The sequence below is a fragment of the Microtus pennsylvanicus genome, chromosome 8 (assembly GCF_037038515.1).
Source record: "Microtus pennsylvanicus isolate mMicPen1 chromosome 8, mMicPen1.hap1, whole genome shotgun sequence".
NCBI lineage: Eukaryota > Metazoa > Chordata > Mammalia > Rodentia > Cricetidae > Microtus > Microtus pennsylvanicus.
In genome coordinates, this window is record NC_134586.1 from 16,567,374 (window position 1) to 16,592,854 (window position 25,481).

Sequence of the window (25,481 nt, forward strand, 5' to 3'; positions counted from 1 at the left end):
CAGAGCATCTAACCTGAATTTCTTTAGTCATTGTTACATACATGGTACACATATATATTCCTAACTTATAGAAATATAGTTTTATCAGTCAGTATAAAGTTACTTTTGTGTATATGATTTTAGGGCACACTAATTATTGTTGGGAAGATTGTTTTTACTAACTCAGAGCATTCCTTAGTTGCCTATAATTCTTTTTTATTATTGTGCTCTATATTTTTCTCTGCTCCCCTCCCTACCTTTTACCTCCCCTTCAACCCTCTCCCAAGGTCCCCTGGCTCCCAGTTTACTCAGGAGATCTTGTCTTTTTGTACTTCTCTGTTGAAATATGGTCGGCGGGCTGTATCCCGCCATCCTGCTAGCTTTACCCGAAATAATTACCCGGAAACTGTATTCTTTTAAACACTGCTTGGCCCATTAGTTCCAGCCTCTTATTGGCTAGCTCTTACATATTAATCTAACCAATTTCTAATAATCTGTGTTCCCTGGTGGCTTACCAGGGAAGATCTTAACCTGCGTCTGTCTGGAGTGGGAGAATCTTGGAGACTCCTTGACTCAGCTTCTTTCTCCCAGCATTCTGTTCTGTTTACTCTGCCTACCTAATTTTATGTCCTATTAAAGGGACAAGACAGTCTCTTTATTTAACCAATGAAATTAACACAAGCCAGAAGACTCTCCCCCATCATTTCCCCTTTTTCTCTTTAAACAAAAAAGAAAGGTTTTCATTTTAACATAGTAAGATTACATATAACAAAACAGTTATCAAGTAAGAATTATAGTTACAATATTTATATCTACTTTATCTTTTATCATAACTAAGGAAAACTATAAGTAACCATTCTTTAACTTTACCAAAGACTCCAGAAGGATATAATATTACCTAAGCAAACGAGAAATCCAAAACTCTAGAAATGACAGAGACATCTCACTGCCTAGACAGTAACCCAAAGTTCCTCTGTACCATTGGGACATCCATCTTCGGCCTTCAGGCCCATAGTATCCAGCAGACATTTCCATGTAGCAGGAAATTTCAAAGACAGTTCAGTCACTTTCTGCTGTGTCCTGCAGAACTTCTCATCTATATTATATCTGTGTATGTCTCTCTTAGGGTCCTCGTTGTTGTCTAGGTTCTCTGGGATTGTGATTTGTGGGCTGGTTTTCTTTGTTTTATGTTTAAAAACCACATGTGAGTGAGTACATATGATAATTGTCTTTCTGTATCTGGGTTACCCCACTCAAAATGATGTTTTCTATCTCTATCCATTTGCCTACAAAATTCAAGATGCTATTATTTTTTTCTGCTGTGTAGTACTCCATTGTGTGTACCACATTTGCCTACAATTCTTTATCTAAGCTTAGGGCTTTGTGAAATTTTCCCCTGCTGTGTTAGGGTATCTGTTGGTGTTGTTTTTATTCAGGTCTGTTTTATGAGCCATGTCATTGAGACTTTATTGGGTAACATCAGTGACCAAGGAACAAATCACTGTTTTGGTTTTGATGCATGCCTCATACAGGAGCCTAGAAATGTTTGCATGCTGCATAAGGATGAAGCTCAACTGAGAATTCTCTGTTGAATACATTTGAGAAATTCTGTTGAATAAATATGACAATATTCGGTTGAATAAATTTGTACTTTTTCAATATTTTCTAAAAATTTTAAATTTTTACCCTAATTTTTAATATCTTGGTAATGATTCAAAAGTATATTGTTCATTTTTTATGTATTTGTATGCCTTTTTATTTTCTCTTTCCATTTACTTATACTTTTAAGATGAATTTATCTTTTAAAAAAACAGCCTTTTTTCATTTCACATACCAGTCTCAGTCCCCACTCCCTCCTCTCTTCCTACTCACTTCACCTTCTTTCCACCCCCACCCCCATCCACTATTCAGAAACGGTAAGGCTTCCAATGGGTAGTCAACAAATTCTAGCACATTGCTTTGATGCAGGACCAAGGACCTCACCACTATATTAAGGTTGAAGAAGGTATCCCATCAAAAAGAATGGCCTCCAAAAAGCCTGTTCAAGTACTAGGGATAAATCCTGGTACCACTGCCAGTGACCACACAGACTACCCCAGCCATACAACTGTCTGTCCCCTACATTTAGCAGGCCCAGTTTAGTTCTATGCTGGTTTCCTCATCGCCAGTCCTGTGTCAGTGAGCTCTCAATAGCTCTGGTAAGCTGTTTCAGTAGACATACCTACCCATCATGGTCTTGAAACCTTTGCTTATGTTATCACTCTTCCCTCTCTTTGACTAGACTTTGGGAGCTCAGTCCAGTATTTTGCTATGGATCTCTTCATCTCCTTCCATCAGTTGCTGGATGAAGGTTCTGTGATAATGATTAAGGTTGTAATCAATCTGATTATTAGTGGAATGCCAGTTCAGGCACACTCTCCACTATTGCTTAGGGTCTTAGTTGTGATCATTCCTTGGGGGAATCCTAGGAATTTCCTTAGCACCAGATTTCTTGCTAGCCCCATAATGGTTCGCTAAATAAGATATCTCTTTCCTTGTTTTCCTTCTTGGTCTTTCACCCATCTCGATCACCCCATTCCTTCATGTTCTACTCCATTCTCCCCATCTCCCCCTCCTTCCCTTTCACCCTTCTTTCTGCCTCCACCCCCATGATTCCAATTTTCTCAGGAGATCTTGTCTATTTCCCAGGGGGATCTACGTATATTTCTCTTAGGGTTCTTGTTTCCTAGCTTCTCTGAAGTTGTGGACTATAGACTGGGTATCATTTGCTTTACATCTAATATCTACTTAAGAGTGAATGATTCCCGTGTTTGTCTTTATGAGTCTCGGTTACCTTACTCAATATGTTTTTTCTAGTTCTGTCCATTTGTATGCAAATTTTAAGATGCCATTTTTTTTAACCACTGAGTAGTACTCCATTGTGTAAATGTACCACATTTTCATTATGCATTCTTTGATTGAGGATCATCCAGATTGTATGCAGATTCTGGCTTTTACAAATAATGCTACTATGAACATAGTTGAGAAAATATACTTGTAGTATGATTGAGCATCCTTTGGGTATATATGCCCATGAGTGATAGTGCTGGGTGTTATGGGTTAATTCCCAATTTTCTGAGAAACCGCTATACTGATTTCCAAAGCGGCTGTGCAAGTTTGCACTACCACCAACAATGGAGGCTTGTTCTCCTTTTTTACATCCTCTCTAGCATAAGCTATCATCATTGTTTCTGATTTTAGCCATTCTGATTGTTATATGATAGTATCTCAGAGTCGTTTTGATTTGCATTTCCATGATGGCTAATGATTCAGAGCATTACCTTAAGTGTTTCTTTTAGCCATTTGAGATTCTTAAGTTGAGAATTTTCTATTTAGATCTGTACCCCACTTTTTGATTGGATCATTTGATATTTTGATGTCTAACTTTTTTGAGTTCTTTATATATTTTGGAGATTATTCCACTATCTGTTAAAGGGTTGATAAGATTTTTTCCCATTCAGTAGGCTGCCATTTCATCTTATTAACTGTATCCTTTGCCTTATAAATTTTTTCATTTGCAGAAGGTCCACTTACTTCTTTTTGCTCACAGTGTCCATGTTACTGGTGTTATATTTAGGAGGTGATCTCTGGTGCCTATGTGTTCAAGGCAACATCCCACTTTCTCTTTTATGAGGTTCATTGTGGCTGAATTTATATTGAGGTCTTTGATCCATTTGGATTTGAGTCTTGTGCATGGAAAAAGATATTAATCTATTTGCATTTCTCTACATGTTGACATACAGTTATGCCAGTGCCATTTGTTGAAGATGTGTTCTATTTTCCATTGTATAATTTTAACTTCTTCATCAAAAATCAAGTGTTCATAGGTGCGTGGACTGATATCAGGGTCCTTGATCTGATTCTATTGGTCTACCTGTCTGTTTTTATGTCAATACCAAGATATTTTTATTATTGTAGCTCTATAATAGATTGTGATGTCTGGGATGGTGATGCTTCAATAGTTCCTTTATTGTACAGGATTGCTTTGGCTATCTTAAATTTTTGTTTTTCCACATAAATATGATTATTGTTCTTTAAATTCAAATGAAGAATTGTGTTGAGATTTTAATGAGGATTGCATTGAATTTATAAATTGCTTTTGGTAGGGTTGCCATTTTTACTATGTTGATCCTACCTATCTAAGAACATGGGAATTCTTTCCATTTTCTTCAATTTCTTACTTCAAAGACTTAAAGTTATTGTCATATAGGCCTTTCACTTTTTTGTTCATGTAATCTTTCCTCCCTCTCTTTGACTGGACTCCTGGAGGTCAACCTGATGCTTGGCTGTAGATCTCTGTATCTGCTTTTCATCCGTTTCTAGATGAACATCCTATGATGACAGTTATGTTAGTGACCAATCTGAAGGCTAGTTCAGACACCCTCTCCACTATTGCTAGGAGTCTTAGGTGGGGTCATTCTTGTGGATTCCTGAGAATTTCTGCAGTACTGGGTTCATCCGTAGCCCCATAATGGCTCCTTCTGACAAGATATTTCTTTCCCTGTTTTCCCACTCCATTCCTCCTCCAACTCAAACAATCTTTTTCCTCATGTTCTCATCCCTATTCTCTCCCTTTTATGTGCCCCTTTGTCACTGATTTACTCGGGAGAGATTATCTATTTCCCCTTCCCAGGGTGATCCATGTGTCTCTCCTAGGTTCATCCTTGTCACAGCCACTTTTGAAATCTGTACAGTGTTTCTTCAGAAAACTGAGATTCAGTCCCAGTTTATATCAATCTTGGTCATATATCCAAAGGATGCACAATCATACCAAAAGGACACTTGCTTAACTATGTTCATAGCATCATTATTCATAATAACTAGAAACTGGAAACAACCTAGATGACTCTCAACTAAAATATGGATAAATAAAATGTGTTACATTTACACAGTGAAATATTAATTGGCTGTAAAAAAACAATGACATGATAAAATTTGCAGGCAAATGGATGGAATGAGAAAAAAGTCATGCTGAGTGAGGTAACTCAGATTCAGAAACACAAACATGGTATGTATTCACTAATAAGTGTATACAAGAGGTAAAGCAAAGGATAAGCGGATCACAATTTAGAGCTCCAGAGAAGAGAGTTTATTTTTATCTTCCATTTGCTTGATATACAAATGTCTACCATTTCACTTATAGTTTCTATGGGTTTTTATCAATGAGGTACATTTCTTATAGACAATAGTCAGGTATAACAGCAAAGGCATGGACTGCTAATATGCCTGTCAATGGGGGAATGTTGGAAAAATATTGCAATTGTATATCAGGCATAAGAAAGGATAAAGTGATGCTCTTTGTAGGGAAATCAATAGAACTTGAGAACATGCTGTTAAGAAAAATAAATTGGAATCCAAATAAAATCAAATGTTTTTTTTCATATTCATAATTTAGATTTAAAATCAAAGGGCATAAAAATAGAAGGGAGGCTATGTAGGTGGTAAGAGAGGATCAGTTTCATGAAGGAGAAGTTTAAGAGAAGGTGATGAGTGATAAACCCAGGCAAGAAGAGTAATATGCATGTATAAAGTTGCCATAATGAAATCCAGTAATATACAAAGTTGAATTGGAAAACAATGAAAGAGATTATTTGCATGATTTCGAGGCATGTCTTTATTTGCATGGTTCAACAGAGATTTGAGCTTTCATTTCATATCATCATGTAAAACTGCCTCCAAGGGAAGGGCCCATTTACAAAACTGAATTGATATGAAAAAAATTGTGCTGCATGTTATTTTTCTGGGAGTATATGAATATTTTCACTCAAGATAGTTTAGCTATAACATATTAAACAAAAAGTTCAACCCATGGTAGTACTGTTGAGCAAAAAACTTCAAGTTTATTTGTGGGGATACAGATAACTGGTCAAAAAAGAATCTCTCTCCACAGCAATAGTTAACCACATATGAAAATCCATTTTTAGAGAGGGGATGTTATATGCTACTTCATATTCTGCTTTATACACAAGTTCATGAGTATTCTCATATGCTACTATGTGATGCTCCAGGGCCTTCTACCATTTTAAGGGGGAATGTTAGTGGGCCCAGTCTTCTCAGCTCTTGTGTGGGTAATCACAGATGGCCATGGCCCTTTTATACCTATAACACAACATTGCATTATACCCTACCCTTCTTCTGGCTCTTTATTCCTTCTCATATCTGCATACCCTCATCTACAATGTTCTTTGAGCTGTGAATGTAGTGATAAATGTTAAACTATGTTCTCATATGTAGTGTTTTCATTAAGTACTATGCCATAACATAATAACATACTAGAATTTTAACTGTTTATGTGTCTTAATAGAGTAGACAACAATAATGCATTATAAAACATAAGTTTTGGAAAACAGTTTGTGAAATACAACATATACAGTTAGCAAAATAATATAAGTAGCTTCCCCATAAGGACTCATATCCTCTCCAGTAACAGGGCTTCTTTTTTGTCCTGGTACACTAAATAATTTTCCTTTTGGTGTGATAAAATGCCTGGACAAAAGCAACTTAAGGAAGAAACCTTTATTTTAACTCTCAGACTATCATGAAGTAAAAGTTCTGGCAGAAGGCACTTGAAGTCATTGTTCTTCTTGCATCTATCATAACAAAGGAAACAGTGATGGATATTTTTGCTCATTTTAATTTCTCCTACATAAATATAATCAGGGATCATTTCACTGAATGGTGTCACCCACAATGAGCAGGTTTTCCACCTCAATGACTCTAATGAAAATGATTCTCTACAGGCATGCCTAGAAGTCCTTGAATGAGATTCTAGATCTTATCAAATTGAGTATTAAGATTAACCACCACAGTAGGTATTTATCATTTTTTATTTCTATATGATAAAAAACCCTCCCATTTTAAATCTATTTAGCTATTTCCTTGAACCTATGCTTATTACTTGGCTTAGTTATTATAAATGGTACTAAATAGTCATATACATATATGGATAATATATTAAATGTATTATATAATATATTCAGAATAAAAGATAGATACATGATTGATTATATGGCAATACAATTTAAAATTTTGTTGAGAAATTTTGTATTGATATACATACCCTATAGTCAAGGATAAACAGAATCCCTTAAGCACAGGAAAAGAATAACAAGTGACATTAGGCTGGTCTTTTTGTTTTTGTTGTTTCTTTTCTTCTTTTTATTCTCAGACATAATGAATTTACTAGAAAGCACTGTGTCCATCACAATAACGATAGCATTTCTTTTACGAAACTCTGCTTAATGCAGTGGAGAAAGAAGTGCCATAACTATAACTTTAGTCTTTTGTATGTTTCCACAGAGGCAAGGGGTTGATTTCCTGTACTTCTTTTCTGTTTAGAACTTGATGTTCCATTTATTTATTTTTGGTTATTGTGGTTTCAAACCACATCAAGACCTCTGATTTGTCAACCATATCCTTCATACCTAAACACAACACATGAAAAACTCTCTATTCTTTATTTCAAATATAAAATAATGACAAAGTGCAGAAATTTTTACATATCATTTATGAATCAATATGTAACCAATGTAATATAATGTATGAACTCTATATGATAATTACTGGGAATTTCTTAAAGATATGGTGTCTTGAAAGCTCATGCAAAATGTAACAATGAGAAGAGTATCATAACAGAATCAATACAAGCAACTGGTAGTCTATGAGGTAAATTACAAACAAACCAAATTCACTTACAAACATAGATGCAAAAATTCTCAATAAAATACCTGTAATCTAAGTCCAAGAACACATCAAAAAGATCACCCACTATCACCAAGTAGGCTTCACCCAAGAGATATAGAGATGATTAAATACATGTAAATTGACACATATAATCCACTTCATAAACAGACTTAAAAAATACATGATAATCTCATTAGAAACAGAATAATTCTTTGACTAAACAAACATAATACCCTCTATGGTAAAAGTCCTGGAGAGACTAAGACTAAGGATATAAGGAATAAACATCAGTATAATAAAGGTGATTTTTCAGCAATCTCACTCTGACATCATCAACCTAAACATGGAGAAATTAAAAGCACTAAAATCAGAAAAAAGACAAGGATACAATATTCACTCTTTTCATACATATTCAATATAATACTTAAGGTCTTAGGAAAATAAGACAACTACAAAAGATAAAAATTTACAAATAAGAAACAGAGAAATTAAATTATCTTTATCTGCACATGATGCATACATGACTATAAAATATCCACCAGGAAGCTTCAACAGTTGATAAACACCTTCAGAAGAAGTAGCATGGTATAAAATGAACACACAAAGATCAGCAGTCTTCCTATATGCAAACAACAAGCAGATTGAAGGAGAAATCAGGTAAATAATATGTTTCCCAATGTCCTTAAAAGTAAAACATCTTGGAGGTAGTTCTAACTGAACTTCGGACATTGAAGATGTATCATAATAAAAGGGCCATCATGCCAAAAACAATCTTATCATAATCTTTAACAAAATGTCAATACAGAAATTGAAAAGAAATTTTTCATCTTTATATGGAAAAAAACAACCAAGAGTGGTAAAAAAATTCTGGATAATCAAAAAATTTCTGTAGGAATCTCCATCCCCTATCACAAATTGTACTACAGAGCTATAGTAATAAAAACACCATGATATTTGCATAAACAAACATATTGATCAATGGTATCAACTTGAAGTTCTACACATGAGTTACCACACTTATAAATGTCTGATATTTTATAAAGAAGGCAGAAAATCACACAGAGCAGCATTAGTACAGAAACTGAGATCAATAATTAATAAATGGACCTTGTTAACTGAAAAAGCTTCTGTGTGGCAAAGGATACCTCATTTGGAAAAAGCACCAGGCTACAGAATGGGAAAAGGTTTTGGCAACTACACATTTGTTAGAAGCCTAATATATAAACTGTATTAATAACTGATAAAACAACATCAAGACAAAGATCAATAAAACAAATGACAACTCACACTGATAAGGCTGTCATATAAGGTGAGCATTGATCCATTGCTGGTGGGAAAGCAAACACGAATAGCCACTGTGGAATTCATTGTGCAGTTACAGAGGAAGTTGGGAATAAGTCAACACCAACATCCAGCTATACTATTCTTGGGTATATACCCAATGGATTCTATATTGTGCTACCGAAACATTTGCTCATTTATGTTCATTGTTGCTCTATTCATAAAAGTGAGAAATTGGAAATAACTTAGTTGTCTGCCAACAGATAAATAATAGATAATGAAAATGTGGTACATTTATACACTCGGTGGGACATTAGTAAATTGCTAAGAAAAATCAAACCATGATATTCACAGGTAAATGTATTGAGTTATAAAATCATCCGAGGTAACCAAACAACAAAAAGAAAAATATGGTATGAATTCTCTTACATGTGGATATTAACTTTTAATACTTCAATAGTCATGCCACTATCTGAATAACCATAGAGGTTATTAAGTTATATCTATGAAAAACTATAGGTATAGAGTAAGGAACTGGGGAGGAAAAGAAGAATTTTTGAGGAAGAAGAAATAGACTATAGTTAAGGAAATACCAGGGGTCAGGAGGGTAGAATGGGAAGATTAAATGGGGAGGGGGAGAAAGAGGGAATTTAGGGAGCATCAGCTAAAACTAAGGGACATTTGAAAAGGCTGATGGAACCCTACTAGAGTAGAAGATTTTTAACCTATACATATGTTATTTAATATGTATATTAAATATTATGTACATTTGATAAATAATATATCTTTCATATATATGAAAGAAACCTGTGTAGAGTCACCAAATAACTGGGATACAAAACCCTAACTAGATGTCTCTTGCCACCAAATAAAACCTCCAGTGTGAGGGATGGGTTATATTTAATTGAGTTGTGTTTTTCTTCCAATGGAAACCAGTAAATAACACAGTCTTCATTGCTTTTGAATTCAAAGTAGTGCTCCTAATTCCTGAACTGACTTATTAACAACTTGATTCCTAGCTGTAATTTTTGGTAATTATCCCCACTGGTATTCTCCTCATATATAAAGCTACTTCGTCTAGAAGATGTTAAAATAGAACCTTAAGTATTTGGAGGGCACAGTGGCAGAAGCTGTGGTGGTATGCCTCAGCATATGTAGCTATTGATGAGTTCCCAAGTCCTGAGTCTTCCCAAGAGTCTGTGAGGCTCCCTATGCCAGCTCTTTCCACAGAACCTCACCCCAGGGTAGTTTGCATGTCTCTTGAGCTTTCCTGAGTTTATCATTCTTATCTGACAGGAGTCATATCAAACAGAACTGCCTTCCTTTTGGTAAGTTTTAATTTTTATTTATGTATTTGTTTTTATTTTTGGTTTTTCTAAAAGATTTCCAAAGTTCTTCTATTTTACATAAGTTAAGTATTTGTGGGAACTTAAAATGTAGATTGGATTTATTTACTTTGCACAATATTGTTGCAGGAGGCAAAAGATAATGAGCCTCACACTAGGGCTACTTTATTTCTTTACCAGTCATCTTTGATATTTACAATATATTTTCCTCCTGGTATCTCTGGAAGTAGTGTTGAGTTTGTTTCTTTTTTCTCAAGTTACCCTTTTCCTATTGAGAAGGAAAAAATCCTATGATATTGCTCATTGTCCATTTGTCCTAGGAAGAAAATAATTCTTATATACTTTGGTTCTTGTAATGATGGTTACAAAATAGATGTTGAGGGTGAGGGGTGTTGGATTAATTCTGAAGCCATTCATGTTAATAAAATAATTTGTCTTACTGGTAAAGAGAAAAGAAAGCTAAAAGATATTCCTTGTAGATTTACTTCTTTGACTTCTTCAAGAGAGGACAAAGAAACTTCCACTCATTTTCACATGGTTAGAGTAAACAACTCAAAGTTAGTGAATATTTACATTTAATATTCCATAGTTTGTACCTGATGGCCCTGTCTAAACAATATTTAATATTGAGATACTAAGTGTGGGCCAGTTGTATGTAATGAGCAAAATAGCAATCTGAATTTTTACATTAGAGAAACAGAAATTTAGCACCAACTAATGTGTATTTATGTAGCTTTGTGAGTATACATGCCTTTTTATAAAATAAAGTGATCAGTAAGTATTATTCTAAGTATTAAGCACTTATTCAGTTTTGGTTTCAGCCAGATTGTTAGATAGAGGTTTATAATTAATATTGGAACAACACACACATATATATGTCATATATCACACACACATATTAATATATATTCTTATGCTGATCTCCTTTTGAAGAGTCTAATGAATCCTTATGCTTAATTTCCACATACTAGTGCAGATCTTTATTGCTTTCTATATTAATTAGAACATTACTCTAATGAGTACTCAATTATTCAGATAATAAAATATGTTGGAAAGCAAACAAAAAGAGTAACTAAATTATCTGTATGCAGCACAAAAACACACTGTTTCCTTCAGTATCAACAACTAGAAAAGATTCCAGAATCCTACAAGCTAGTTAGTGTTTGGATGAAGCTTCTGTCTGGTCTGTCAGTCCACAATTTTCATGGGGAAACAAGTAGACTGGGTCATTAAGAAATCTTACGGCTTGTTTGTGTGATATTATATCTGTAAGTTTATAAAAGGAATACAATATATATTATGAAGAAACATTGGATGAATATATTAACAAATCCTCAGAAATTTGGACATTATTTTGCAGACCATGGTTGCTGTCCTAGAGAGAATATTCTCAATCTTTTTAAGTGTGGAATTCCTAATGGGAACCTTAGGAAATGGATTCATTGCTCTTGTGAACTGCATAGACTGGGTGAAAAGAAGGAAGATTTCTTCAGTGGATCAAATCCTCACTGCTTTGGCAATTTCCAGGATCACTATGACTTGGTTTGTGTTCCTAGATGGGTGGATATTTGTGCATTACCCTGCATTACACTTGATTGTAAAAGTGTTCGGAACATATTTTATCACTTGGACAGTGATCAATCATTGTAACTTTTGGCTCACTACAAGCCTAAGCATATTTTATGTTCTCAAGATAGCCAACTTTTCTAACACTATTTTTCTTTACCTAAAGATTAGAATTAAAAATGCCATCTTGGTGACCTTGTTAGTGTCTCTATTTCTCTTGTTCTTAAACATTGTTGTTATAAAAATATATTGTAATATGTGTATTAATGATGTCCAAAGGAATGTATCTCATACTTCCAGATTGTATAACTATGCACAAATTTGCAGATTTCTTTTATTTACCAATCCTATGTTTTCATTTGCACCATTTGTTATGTCCCTGGCAAACTTCCTCCTGCTCATCTTCTCCCTGTGGAGACATCTGAAGAACGTGCAACACAACATCAAAGAATACAGAGATATCAGCACTGTGGCCCACATAAGAGCCTTGCAGACCGTCATTATTTCTGTACTGTTATACACTATTTCCTTTCTCTCATATTTAGTAATGGCTTGGAGTTCTGATTCAAAGGGAAAATACCTAATCTTTTTGTCTTTCTGGACTCTGGGAAATGGTGCTCTTTCTGCCCACCCATTTGTTCTGATTTTGGCAAACAGAAGGTTGAGGTGCGCTTCTCTTTTAGTGCTATTGTGGCTCAGCTATAGGTTAAAAACATAGAAACATAGTGACCAGACTATCTAGGGATTAATTTTGCATATTTTAAAGGAAAATCAGGAGACAAGAGGTTCTCACATGAAGAAATTTATATATAATAAATATTTTGCTCTAAGTATTTGTGAATTAAACAACTGAACAGAGCACAAATTAACCTTTGCTATAAGCCTACATTGACAAGGATATCAATATATATCACTTAAATGCGATGTCTGTGGTCAGTTTATATATTCTAATGTTTCAGAGCTAAGAACCACAAATAAAAGAAATTATGAGGCATTTGTGTTTCAGGGTCTACTTATCTCATTTAGTATAATTTTTCCAGTTCTACCCAATTACTTGTAAGTTTCATGATATAACCTGATGTAACTACAGAAGCCAGGAAAATAGAAAAGGAAAATGGGGGAGGAGCAGTGAAAGAACTCTAGAGAGAGGATAGGACACAAACATTCTAGAGTGAAAATGAATAAAAACTTTGGAGTGACTTTTATTGGTGGGAGGAAAGAGGAATGAGAGATAAATAACATTAAGGATGTTTGAAAACTCATAAAGTAACATCATTAACTTCTCACAGATAAAAATGTAATGGACTTTGGAATTGTATAACATGGGGTGATAATACTAACCTAAGGGACATACTCCACCTAACAAAATTCTAGTGCCAAATATGAGAAACCTCCTTTCAATTGTTGATTGGGCGTCCAGGAGACTCCCCCAGAATATAGTCTATTTTCATTGTCTTTGATTGCTTCCTAGAGTTTTACATAAGATTCTATTGTTGAAGACATCACACAGTTTAGGTATAGGATTCAGAGGAATCAAACTGGAAAGGTCTTGGAAGCCTCCTTCCTGAGGGCTAAGCTCTCATAGTATCAGAAGGTGCTAATGCAAGCTGCCAATGGAGAAAAATACAAAATACAAAATCTCACCTAGATTTAAAGCCTGTGAAAAATAATAATGATTGGCTCATAAAGGTATTTTGAATGGTATAATACTGACACTTATATGATGGAGGAGGGTCATCTGTCTATCTGTTGCTTTCATTGGTTAATTAATAAAGAAACTGCTTGGCCTGATAGGTCAGAATTTAGATAGGTGGAGTAGACAGAACAGAATGCTGGGAGGAAGAAGGAAAGTGAAGTAGCCACCGTGGAGCCAGCCTCCAAGTCAGACACTCTGAATCTTTCCTGGTAAGCCACCACCTCATGGTGCTACACAGATTATTAGAAATGGGTCAATTAAGATGTGAGAATTAGTTAATAAAAGGCTGGAACTAATGGGCCAGGCAGTATTTAAAAGAATAAAATTTGTGTGTTGTTATTTCAAGTGTAAAGTTAACCATGTGGAGCCAAGCAGGGCCAAAAGCAGGTCTGCTCGCCCCTCCTATCACTACAAATGGTGCCCAGACATAGATAACTGAATCCACAGAAAGCCTGAGAAAGCTTGGGAAAGAATAGAGTAAAGCATGTTTTCTTGGTAGCAGCAATTTCTCCGGTGTGCTCTGCTTGCTAGCGGCAAGCAAGCACTTTCATCTAGGAGAGGCTTTCTGACTCAGCTTTAGCTGCAAAACCCTGCAGCTCTTTTAAGAGGTCCTGCCACAAAACACTTAAATGGTGTTGATGAAATGGTTTTCAGCCATAGCAGGAAAAAAGCTGCACTGTTTTAAAATGCTGGCTTTCTGGGCTGTTTTGGCAGGGCTAACTATGTCTCTTTCAGGCTGGCAGACTGACTGAGTATGGTCTGTGGGCAGAATGCTGCAGCTTGTTTGCTGGCAGGGACCTTGAAACACTGTAGAGTTGTGGCAATGAACACAGCTCTGGCTGGTACCTCAGCCACAAAGCTGGAATTGCAGAAAGCTAAGGAATGGGCTGGATTCAGCCATCAGAGCCATGGCTTTAATCCTCTCTTAAGACTTAATGTAGTTAGAAAAAGAGAGATATACAGTAAAGAGAGATTCAAAGAGAAAAAAAACCTCTAAATGGTTTATAATGTGTTTAAAAATACATGCAGGCTTGAAAAAAAGTTAAAGTTCTTAAAAAAGAAAGAAAGAGTAGTTGGGTGTGGTGGTACACAACTTTAATCCCAACACTTGGGGGGCAGAGGTAGATTGACTTCTGTGACTTCAAGGTATGGCAGGACACACCTTTAATCTCAATGCCTGGGATGCAGAGACCAGTGGATCTCTGTGAGTTCAAGGACAGCCGGGTCTACAGAATTATTCCAGGACAACAATATACAGAGAACCTGTCTCAAAAAATAAAAGTAAAAACAAAAGAAGTAGAGGTTAAAATAAAGCCACACAAAGATGAAAAATACACAGAGAATCTTGATACTGTATGCTATTATGCTCTCTTTGAATTGTTTGAATGCTGAAGAAGGAGCAACAGCTGCTAAAAGATATTTGTTTATAAATGCTGCTGAACTAATCCAAGAGAGATATTTTGAAAATATATTGACTTCAAAATTTGGATCTAAGGTTATGATGCTTTGGAAAAGTTCTTCTTTTGTTTTCACAGAGGATGAGACCCTATGGATTGCTTCTATCCCAATATGGTATGATAGACCACACCCTCCTGAAAGATTGCTGTGAACACTCTCAAAAAATTACTTTGCTCAACTGCTGACTGAGATGAACTTGGAGACAGGTTATACCATGAAAGACGTAATTAACAGTGCCCCTACACAGCATGAAGAAGTTTGGAGAAAATAATTACATCCATATTCCCAAATATTGTTTATAAACATTCTTTTGCATTTAAAGGGGGAAATGATATAGATATAAATAATTTACATTGGTATAAATTTTACTCTTTTTGATATAAATTCAAAGTCAATCTTGTTATATGTATATATATTTCTGATCTTGATTAAGGTATTGTGATTGTGTAGTTCATTTAAAATGCAATGTATAATTAGGAAATATAAGTTGTTAATGAATAATCATCGATAATAGTCAAGCTTGTAGTCATGTCAGTTAGATTTTCTAGATATATAGAGATATATTTCAGTTATATAGGCATTCTTCATATCTTTCAACGACTACAGAATATGGCATTTAATGTTTTAATAACTTAGAGCTTTTCATGACAATGAGACACTCTGCTCCTGGCAGCACCAATCTACTTCAAGAGGAAGATGGCATCGAAGAGGTTCCTTATGGAGTTGGTTAGCCTTTTGGGCAAAAAACTGCTCTTTCCTCAACTGTTGCATAAACTGGACACAAAGAACCCACAGAGAGGGGACTGCTGAACTTGCCTAAAGGTGAGATGGTCTTTCGGGGTTCCTGATTCATGAAAGAATCTGCGAGACATTCTGCAGGACACAGCAGATAGTGACTGAACTGCCTTTAAAATTTCCTGCTTCATGGAAATGTCTCTGGATATTATAGGCCTGAAGGCTGAAGATAGATGCCCCAATGGTACAGAGGAACTTTGGATGACTGTCCAGGCAGTGAGATGTCTCTGTCATTTCTAGTGTTTTGGAAGTTTCTTACTTCTTGTTTACTTAGGTAATATTATATCTTTCTGGAGTCTTTATTGGAATTGAAGAATAGATATATAGTTATAGTTTTCCTGTTATGATAAAAGATAAAGTAGATCTAAATATTGTAACTGTAATTATTGCTTGATAACTGTTTTGTTATATGCAATTTTACTATGTTAAAGTTAAGGCTTTTCTTTTTTGTTTAAACAGAAAAAGGGAAAATGATGGAGAAGGGCCATCTGTCTATCTGTTGCTTTCTTTGGTTAATTAATAAAGAAACTGCTTGGCCTGATAGGTCAGAATTTAGATAGGCAGAGTAGACAGAACAGAATGCTGGGAGGAGGAAGGAAAGTGAAGCAGCTGGCATGGAGCCAGCCGTTAAGATGTGAGATTTAGCCAATAAGAGGCTGGAACTAACGGGCTAGGCAGTGTCTAAAAGAATACAATTTGTGTGCTGTTATTTGGAGTGTAAAGCTAACCATGTGGGAGCCGAGCAAGGTGAAAAGCATGCCTGCTCGCCTCATTACTACATTTATATCTTAATTGCTATCTAATTGGACTGATAAAGTCTACTCAGTAGAAGGTAATGTCTGGCTCTGTGAACTTAACCAGCTACTTGTGGCTGGAAAGGTTTCAGGCCTGAGATGAGAACCACTGATATCATGCTTCTAAAACAAACTACTTTCTAATTGTATTCTAAATACTTAGATCCATGGATGAGTGGAGGTTCCCCCCACATCAGAGAAAGTTCTTTTTAAGCAAATGGAGATTACAAGAGAGATTCACAGCTGATAAAATGACAGAGAACCAGTGGTCATGAGTTACTCAACTCCAGCCGATGCTTCTACGATGCAAATTGTGTATATAAGCCTCAGGGAACATTACAAAAGAGGTAGTGGAAAGATTATAAGCACCAGATGACCAGGATAATTCATGCTAGATACTGTCTTCTCAATGTGATAGGAAAGCTGAACCTATTAAATCTTAACAATATGGTTGCCTAAACAATACTTGCATAATGACAACAGCACTTGACGTCAATATAAATGAGGGACATTTCACAAGGCGCAACTCCTTGATGAAGAACTTCAGGCAACTGATGCTGCTAAGACAGGGTAATCAGTTTTTCTAGGGATGAATCTCCTAATTGGCTATCTGATCCCAAGTGTTCAAGGTGTGAACACACATGTGCATGAACACACATACACACATGTACACATATATACACATACAAACTTATGAATTAATGAAGTGGTTATATATTTGAGGGTACTGGGTGACACTATGGGATACTGGAGGAGAAGGAGTACTTTTAGTACTCATTTAAAGTTCTCCAAAAAGTCTTAAAAATTACAAAAAACAATGTCTGCAGTCATAAATATTAGTAATTTTATTATCTTTCAAAAATGTCATGCCTGCCTCGACCAGCAAGGAAGACGCAACACCGGAGCTCCTCTTGCTAGCAGTTTATTCAGGACCTTGTCTCTCTTTCTCTCTCTGGGCAAACCTCTCCCTGCCCTTAACTAGGTACAGGCTGCCAACCCCTGATTGCCAGGTGGGCACTGCCCATAGGTCCACGCATATGCAAGCAGCTGACAATCATTGCGTGATAATAGCATGAGTCAGGCCTTAGCCAATATTAGAGCTGATTATCAGGTGTGGCTCCATGGTTTTTGTTTTGTAAAGCAACAGGCAAGAGTAGAGGTCTGATCTCTGTTAAAAATGGAACATGTACTAGTGTCTGTCCAGGTGTCATCCACTCAGAGAACACTAGACCTGTCCGGTGTCTTTTTACAGAGGTGGGAGTTAGACACCAACCCACATGCAATCAGACTTGCTCTTCTTGAGGTTGACTTCTCTGACCTCAAGTGCAGTGCACAAGCCTCACATCCTGTGCTCAAATAGAGATAATCAAGCTTGAGGGGACTGTCCTGCCTCAATGGCCATGAAGGCCTGAATGATCATAACTGCATTGCGATGCTGTGAAACCCTTATGTGACAAATGCACCATAGGCATACCAGGGAGGCAAGCACCATTAAGCCTGTTAGGGCTCCTATCCCGCTCACTCCTTCAGATGATCCATGGCTGTAGTGATCCAGGAGGATAGTCCTTCTGCCAGGCTGGTATCCATGCGAGTGGAATTTGCAGTTGCAATCGCCACTCGCAGCTTTTTCAGTTGATTTTCGAATTCACCAGACCAATTACCTAAAAGATAGCCAGACAATTTTTTAGACAAATTAGCTGCATGAGTCATATTGAATGCTGGTCACACACAGCCTCGAATGGATAAAAATGTCAGATTCCTCCAGTTCTGACAGACTAGGGTATAGACTTGCCTCTCTTTTCCTACTATTTCCCACACACCCTCTTCCCCTCAAGTGAACAGAGGTGTGTGACTGTATCAGACTCGGGACTTTTAGGAGTGGCTTTGCCATGACCCCAGGAGCAGTCAGAAAACACTGCTCCTTCAGCAGTCCCCTAAATAACATACCCCAGCTGCCATATCCCCGTGACACATTCATTCTTGTCAGCTGAGTGCATGGAAGACACCTCCCTCATGCACCTCTTTGGCTTCCCTAGCAGCCCAGCTGATCCTGCTTCTGCTCTGAAGGGGCCCTGCTTAAATTATCTTATAGGGAATTTGGGCGTTGTCAATCTCTCTGGCTACTTCCTGCTGAGTGGGGACGCTGCATTCTTAGACTGCAATTTACTGCCATTTTCCAGTCGCGCCCTGGTCATAGCAGAGACTGGGGAGAGGCAGAGGCTCCACTTCCCCACTGAACTGGAAGGTGGAGGTGTGGCAGTGCTGAGCAGCTGGTCCCTGCCCCATAGGGGTGGGGCGGATCCTGGCTTGGCTGGTTGCCCAGGCCTGTGACAGAAGTCCAGGCCAATGAGCCTTGTTGCAACCGTGCTGGCTTCTGTGCCCTGAGGCCCGCGCTTAAAGCGGGCCGGGCCTAGCTTTCTTGCCTTGTTGGTCCTAGAGGCAGGTCCCGGGTGTTTTCACACATTGCAGCTCCTCAGCACTTGCCTCCTGGAGCCACTTGTCCTTGGAGCCACAGCTGCTCACACTCCATTGCAAACTCAGGAAGTCTCGGTAATTCAAACCACATGAATATAACTCTCTCCCTTAGTGTACCTTGTTCAGCAGCAAAATCCAGATCTCTACCAAGTTTGTCCCTGGATGACACATTAAGATTGCCAGTGACGGCAAACCAAGAGGCAATTGTGTCACATTCAGCCAAAAACCTCTCCGATGTGCTCTGTAACAGCTTGTTAAGAGCCAGAAAAATCGGGTGAGATGTTGAAGCACCCATTCTAAAATCCTATTCTTTCTTTTAGTTTTGCTTTGACCCATCCACTCTTGTCGTGGCTCTCACTTTGACCCATCTGCTTTAGTCGCATCTCTGCTACCCCGCTCTCCCTTCTTCTACCAGAGAGAGCAGAAAGCCCGCTTTTTGTCACGGATCCCCAGCCTTACCTGAGGATTTACCAGTGCACTCCTGACTGCAGCAAGTTCTGGGCTCCACGGAGAGAGGTTTGGAGGTTCCCCATACGGGCCACCATTTATCACGCCCACCTCGACCAGCAAAAATGATACCACACCGGAGCTCTTCTTGCAGCAGTTTTATTCAGGACTTTATTCACAGCAATCTTTCTCCTTCTCTTCCTCTTTCTCTCTCTCTGGGCAAACCTCTCCCAGCCCTTAAAAAGGCATGGGCCGCCAACCCCGGATTGCAAGGTGGGCACTGCCCATAGGTTCATGAATATGCAAGCAGCTAACAATCATTGCGAGATAATAGCATAAGTCAGGTCTTAGCCAATATTAGGAGTTGATTATCATGTGTGGCTCCACGCAGCTCTCTACACAAAAATGATAAAATAAGATATTTGCAATATATAAACCATGTTAGTATTTATAAAGCAATGTAAAACATCATTATTAAAAATAAAACTTATTAAAATATATAAAATCATAGCATGGATAAGAAAGAGATTCATAAAATTCCACCTCCATTCAAAGAATTATTCGCAACAGATTGCTCCTTGGGTGGTAGAGTCAATTCTTGTAAAATATGTGGACCTTGAAATCCATGTTCCAGTAGATGGTTCTATACAGAAGCATATACAATAGCACAGATTTTATTTAAAATTACAAAAATTTGGGAGGGAAAGTGATGAGGGGATAAAGAGATATCAGAAGAGAGGGATGACAGGGTAGGTTTGATCAAAACATGTTCTATGCATGTATGAAATGCTCAAACAACAAAAGACAAGTGCATAAAATTTTAAATATGCAATATGTAGAAAAGTCAAATAAGAAATGAATTACAGGATTAGGAACAAGTTGAAGCCAATATTAGACAACTTTCATGATGACAATAGAATAAATTGAAAAAGTCCTATGTAATATTTTTGTAAATTTGTATGTATTTTCAGTTGTGAGTGATATCTAAATGTTATGATATTTTCTAGCTACCTACTTCATACATAAAATTTTAATTTAGCTGAAAAAGACTTAAATGAGTTTATGATTTTTGTTATTTCCTGATGGGGGAGGGAAATGATGGAGGAAGCTCATTGGTTAATATAGAAACTGCCTTGGCCAATTTGATAGGCCAGCCCATAGGTGGGTGGAGTAGACAGAACAGAATGCTGGGAGGAAGAGGGAAGTGAGACAATCGCCATGCCTCTCCTCTCTGGGGTAGACGTAATGAAGCTCCAGCCCAAGATGGAGGTAGGCTAGAATCTTCCCGGTAAGCCAAAACTCATGGTGCTACACAGATTACTAGAAATGGGTTAAAGCAAGATATGAGAATTAGCCAGCAAGAGGCTAGAGATAATGGACTAGGCAGTGTTTAAAAGAATACAATTTTTGTGTTGTTATTTCTGGGGCTAAGCTAGCCACGCAGGAGCCAGGTAAGACAAAAAGCAGGCCTGCTCACAGCTCCTTCTACAATTTCCATTTTTGCCTCTTTCGTTCCTACCTTCCTTCCCCTCTTCTTTCTTTCATGGTGCTCATCATTGATATCAGAGGGTCACACAAATATTAAGTAACTGGCATTCTCTCTCTAACTAACCCAAGGCTGGAACAGTTTCTATTCCAAAATGCTGGATTTATTGCTTTTTGTTCAGCAACCTTGATTATTTAGTGACTTTTTAAATTTTATGGTAGCTCATAGTCATATTTTAGTAGGTTAGAAAGTTTTCCTTATAGAACAATCAATGGGTGGATTGTGGTGTGGACCTGCTACATCATTTAGCTAAATTGACATTTTGTCAAACTATCTTCTAAATATTAATATTTATATCCCTAGATTATTCCCACTGTCAGTCTCTGCCAGAGAAGCTTTTCTTTGCTGTAGGCATTTGTTAATTCAGAGACTCATCACTGGTCAATGTTCCAAGAACAGGCAGGTATTGGGTACCTGGTCCTTCACATGGGACCTTTATGTCATCCCTTCTAAGACTTAGGAAACATGACCAGAATGAGTAAAAGCAATGTAGGAGCTGGAGAGTGGGAAAGCGTGTTATACACTGTCTTCTGCACATGAACATGGCCTGACTGTTGCACCCATGAACTCATAGTTACAGTGGCTACCTGCAGGATTTCTGTACAAGACTAGACGCATGAAGATTAGATGTTTGGCCTTGTAAACCTGTCTTTTCCAGGAGGAGATAGCTATAGCAAGTGAACAGTTGCTGCAATGAGGGTGAGTTGTATTCCCCAGAGAAATAGCCACTTAAACTTTGCTGTACCATAACTAAATAACATCCTAAGTATAGTCCTGCCTGGCTGAAAGGTATTGAACCATGTGGCTAACATCGATAAGAATAATGGGTTGATATAAACTACAAGAGCTAATAAAAAGACTGAGCTAATGGGCCAATCAGTTTATAATTAATTCTGACTCTGTGTGATTTTCTTTGGGGCTTTCCGACTGTGGGGTACCAGGTGGGACAGAAACCCCAATAAGCCAGCCCTCATGTTACAGATTCCATTTTTTCAGGAGTTTTTGTCTATTTCCTTTTCCCAGGGGGATCTACATATGTTTCTCTTAGGGTTCTTGTTATCTAGCTTCTCTGAGGTTGTGGACTATAGACTGGGTAGCCTTTGTTTTACATCTAATATCTACTTAAGAGTGATTACATACTGCATTTGTTTTTATGAGTCTATTTTTTTCTAGTTCTCTGCATTTGTATGCAAATTTCATGATGTCATTTTTTTTTTACCACTGAACAGTATTCCATTGTGTAAATGTACCACATTTTCATTATCCATTCTTTGATTGAGGATCATCTAGATTGTATGCAGATTCTGGCTTTTACAAATAATGCTACTATGAACATAGTTGAGAAAATATACTTGTAGTATGATTGAGCATCCTTTGGGTATATGCCCATGAGTGGTATTGCTGGGTCTTATTGGTTAATTCCCAATTTTCTGAGAAGCTACTATACTGATTTCCAAAGCGGCTGTGTAAGTTTTTACTCTCAACAAAAATGGAGGCTTGTTCTCCTTATTCCACATCCTCTCTAGCATAAGCTATCATTATTGTTTCTGATTTTAGCCATTCTGACTGTTATATGATAGTATCTCAGAGTCATTTTGATTTACATTTCTGTGATGGATAATGATGTAGAGCAGTACCTTAAGTGTCTCTTGGCCATTTGAGATTCTTCAGTTGAGAATTTTCTATTTAGATCTGTGCCCCATTTTTTATTGGATTATGTGATATTTTGATGCCTAATTTCTTGAGTTCTTTATATATTTTGGAGATTAGTCCTTTGTCTGTTAAGAGGTTGATAAGATCTTTTCCCATCCAGTAGACTGCCATTTCATCTTATTAACTGTATCCTTTGCCTTATAAAAGCTTCTCATTTGCAGAAGGTCCACTTATTTCTTTTTTCTCACAGTGTCCATGTTACTGGTGTTATATTTAGGAAGTGATCTCTGGTGCCTATGTGTTCAAGGCTACATACCACTTTCTCTTTTATAAGGTTCATTGTGGCTGAATTTATATTGAGGTCTTTGATCCATTTGCATTTGAGTTTCGTGCATGGGGACAGATATTAATCTATTTGCACATCTCTACATGTTGACATACAGTTATGCCAATGCCATTTGTTGAAGATGTGTTCTTTTTTCCATTGTATAATTTTAACTTCTTCATCAAAATCAAGTGTTCACAGTGTCTTTGATCTGATTCTATTGGTCTACCAGTCTTTTTTTTTATGCCAATAACAAGGTAATTTCATTATTGTAGCTCTATAATAGAGCGTGATGTCTGGGATGGTGATGCTTCCATAGTTCCTTTATTGTACAGGATATCTTTGGCTATCTTAATTTTTTGTTTTTCCATATGAAGGTTATTATTGTTCTTTCAAGGTCTGTGAAGAATTGTGTTGGGATTTTAATAGGGATTTCATTGAATTTATAAATTGCTTTTGGTAGGATTGCCATTTTTACTATGCTGATCCTACATATCTAAGAACACGGGCATTCTTTCTGTTTTCTTATATCTTCTTCAAATTCTTTCTTTAAAGACTTAAAGTTATTTTCATATAGGTCTTTCACATCTTTGCTCACATAATCTTTCCTCCCTCTCTTTGACTGGACTCCTGGAGGTCAACCTGATGCTTGGCTGTAGATTTCTGCATCTTCTTTCCATCAGTTTCTGAATGAACATCCAATGATGACAGTTTAGTGACCAGTCTGAAGGCCAGTTCAGAACCCTCTAGGTGGGGTCATTCTTGTGGATTCCTGAGAATTTCCTCAGTAACGGGTTTATCCCTAGCCCCATAATGGCTCCTTCTGACAAGATATCTCTTTCTCTGTCCTCCCACTCCATTCCTCCCCCAACTCAAACAATCTTTTCCCTTATGTTCTCATCCCTATTCCCTCCTTTTTATGTGCCCCTTGTCACTGATGTACTTGGGAGAGATTATCTATTTCCCCTTCCCAGGGTGATCCATGTGTCTCTCCTAGGTTCATCCTTGTCACAGCCACTTTAGAAATCTGTATGGTGGTTCTTCAGAAAATTGAGAATCAGTCTAATTTAAGACCCAGCAATATCAATCTTGGTCATATATCCAAAGGATGCACAATCATACCACAAGGACACTTGCTTAACTATGTTCTTAGCTTCATTATTCATAATAGCTAGAAACTGGAAACAACCTAGATGCCTCTCAACTAAAGAATGGATAAATAAAATTTACATAGTGAAGTATTACTCAACCATTAAAAAAACAACGACATGATAAAATTTTCAGGGAAAAGGATGGAGTGAGAAAAAAGTCATCCTGAATGAAGTAACCCCAACCCAAAAAGACAAACATGGTATGCACTCACTCATAAGTGGTTTTGAGAGGTAAAGCAAAGTATAACCAGATCACAATTCAGGGCTCCAGAGAAGATAGTCTATTTTTAACTTCTATTTGCTTGATATACAAATGTCTACCATTTCACTTATAGTTTCTGTGGGTTTTTATCATTGAGGTACATTTCTTATAGACAATAGTCAGTGATAACAGCAAAGGTATGGGTTGCTAATATGCCTGTCAATGGGGGAATGTTAGAAAAATATTGCAATTGTATATCAGTCATAAGAAAGGGTAAATGATGTTCTTTGTGGGGAAATCAATAGAACTTGAGAACATCATGTTAAGAAAAATAAACAGGACTCCAAAATAAAATCAAATGTATTTTTTCATATTCATAATTTAGATTTAGAAATAAAGGGCATAAAAGTAGAAGGGAGGCTATGTAGGTGGTAGGAGAGGATCAGTTTTATGAGGATGGGGTTCAAGAGAAGGTGATGAGTGGTGAACCAAGGCAAGAAGAGTAATATGCATGTATAAATCTGCCATAATGAAATCCAGTATTTTGATTGCTATCATAGTAACCACCTTGATATGATATAAACAAACTTGTATCTAAACAAGCTTAAGTTATTCAAACATTCACTATGGGTTTGGTATATTTAGTAAAAATATTTTACTAGCATATGTAAATAACAAAGCTGAATTGCAAAACAATGAAAGACAATATTTGCATGTTTTCGAGAGCATGTCTTTATTTGCATGGTTCAACTGAGATTTGAGCTTTCATTTCATAACATCATGTAAAAATTGCAACCAAGGGAAGGGCCAATTTACAAAATCTGAATTGATATGAAAAATTTTGTGGTACATGTTATTTTTCCTGGGAGAGTATAAATCTTTTCACTCAAGATAGCTTAGCTATAACATATCAAACAAAAAGTTCAACCCATGGTAGTATTGTTGAACCAACAACTTCAATCAAGGTTATTTATGGGGATAAAGATAACTGGTCAAAGAAGATATCTCTCCACAGCAATAGTTAACCACATATATTAATTCATGT

At 36.9% G+C, this 25,481-nt stretch overlaps 1 protein-coding gene across 1 annotated transcript; it reads left to right on the plus strand.

Moving 5' to 3' along the window:
• The first annotated feature begins 11,691 nt into the window (after positions 1–11,691).
• LOC142855761 (taste receptor type 2 member 113-like) lies at positions 11,692–12,612 on the plus strand. Its single transcript, XM_075982172.1, has one exon. The coding sequence runs from the start codon at positions 11,692–11,694 to the stop codon at positions 12,610–12,612; it is 921 nt and encodes a 306-aa protein (XP_075838287.1).
• The last annotated feature ends 12,869 nt before the right edge of the window (positions 12,613–25,481 follow it).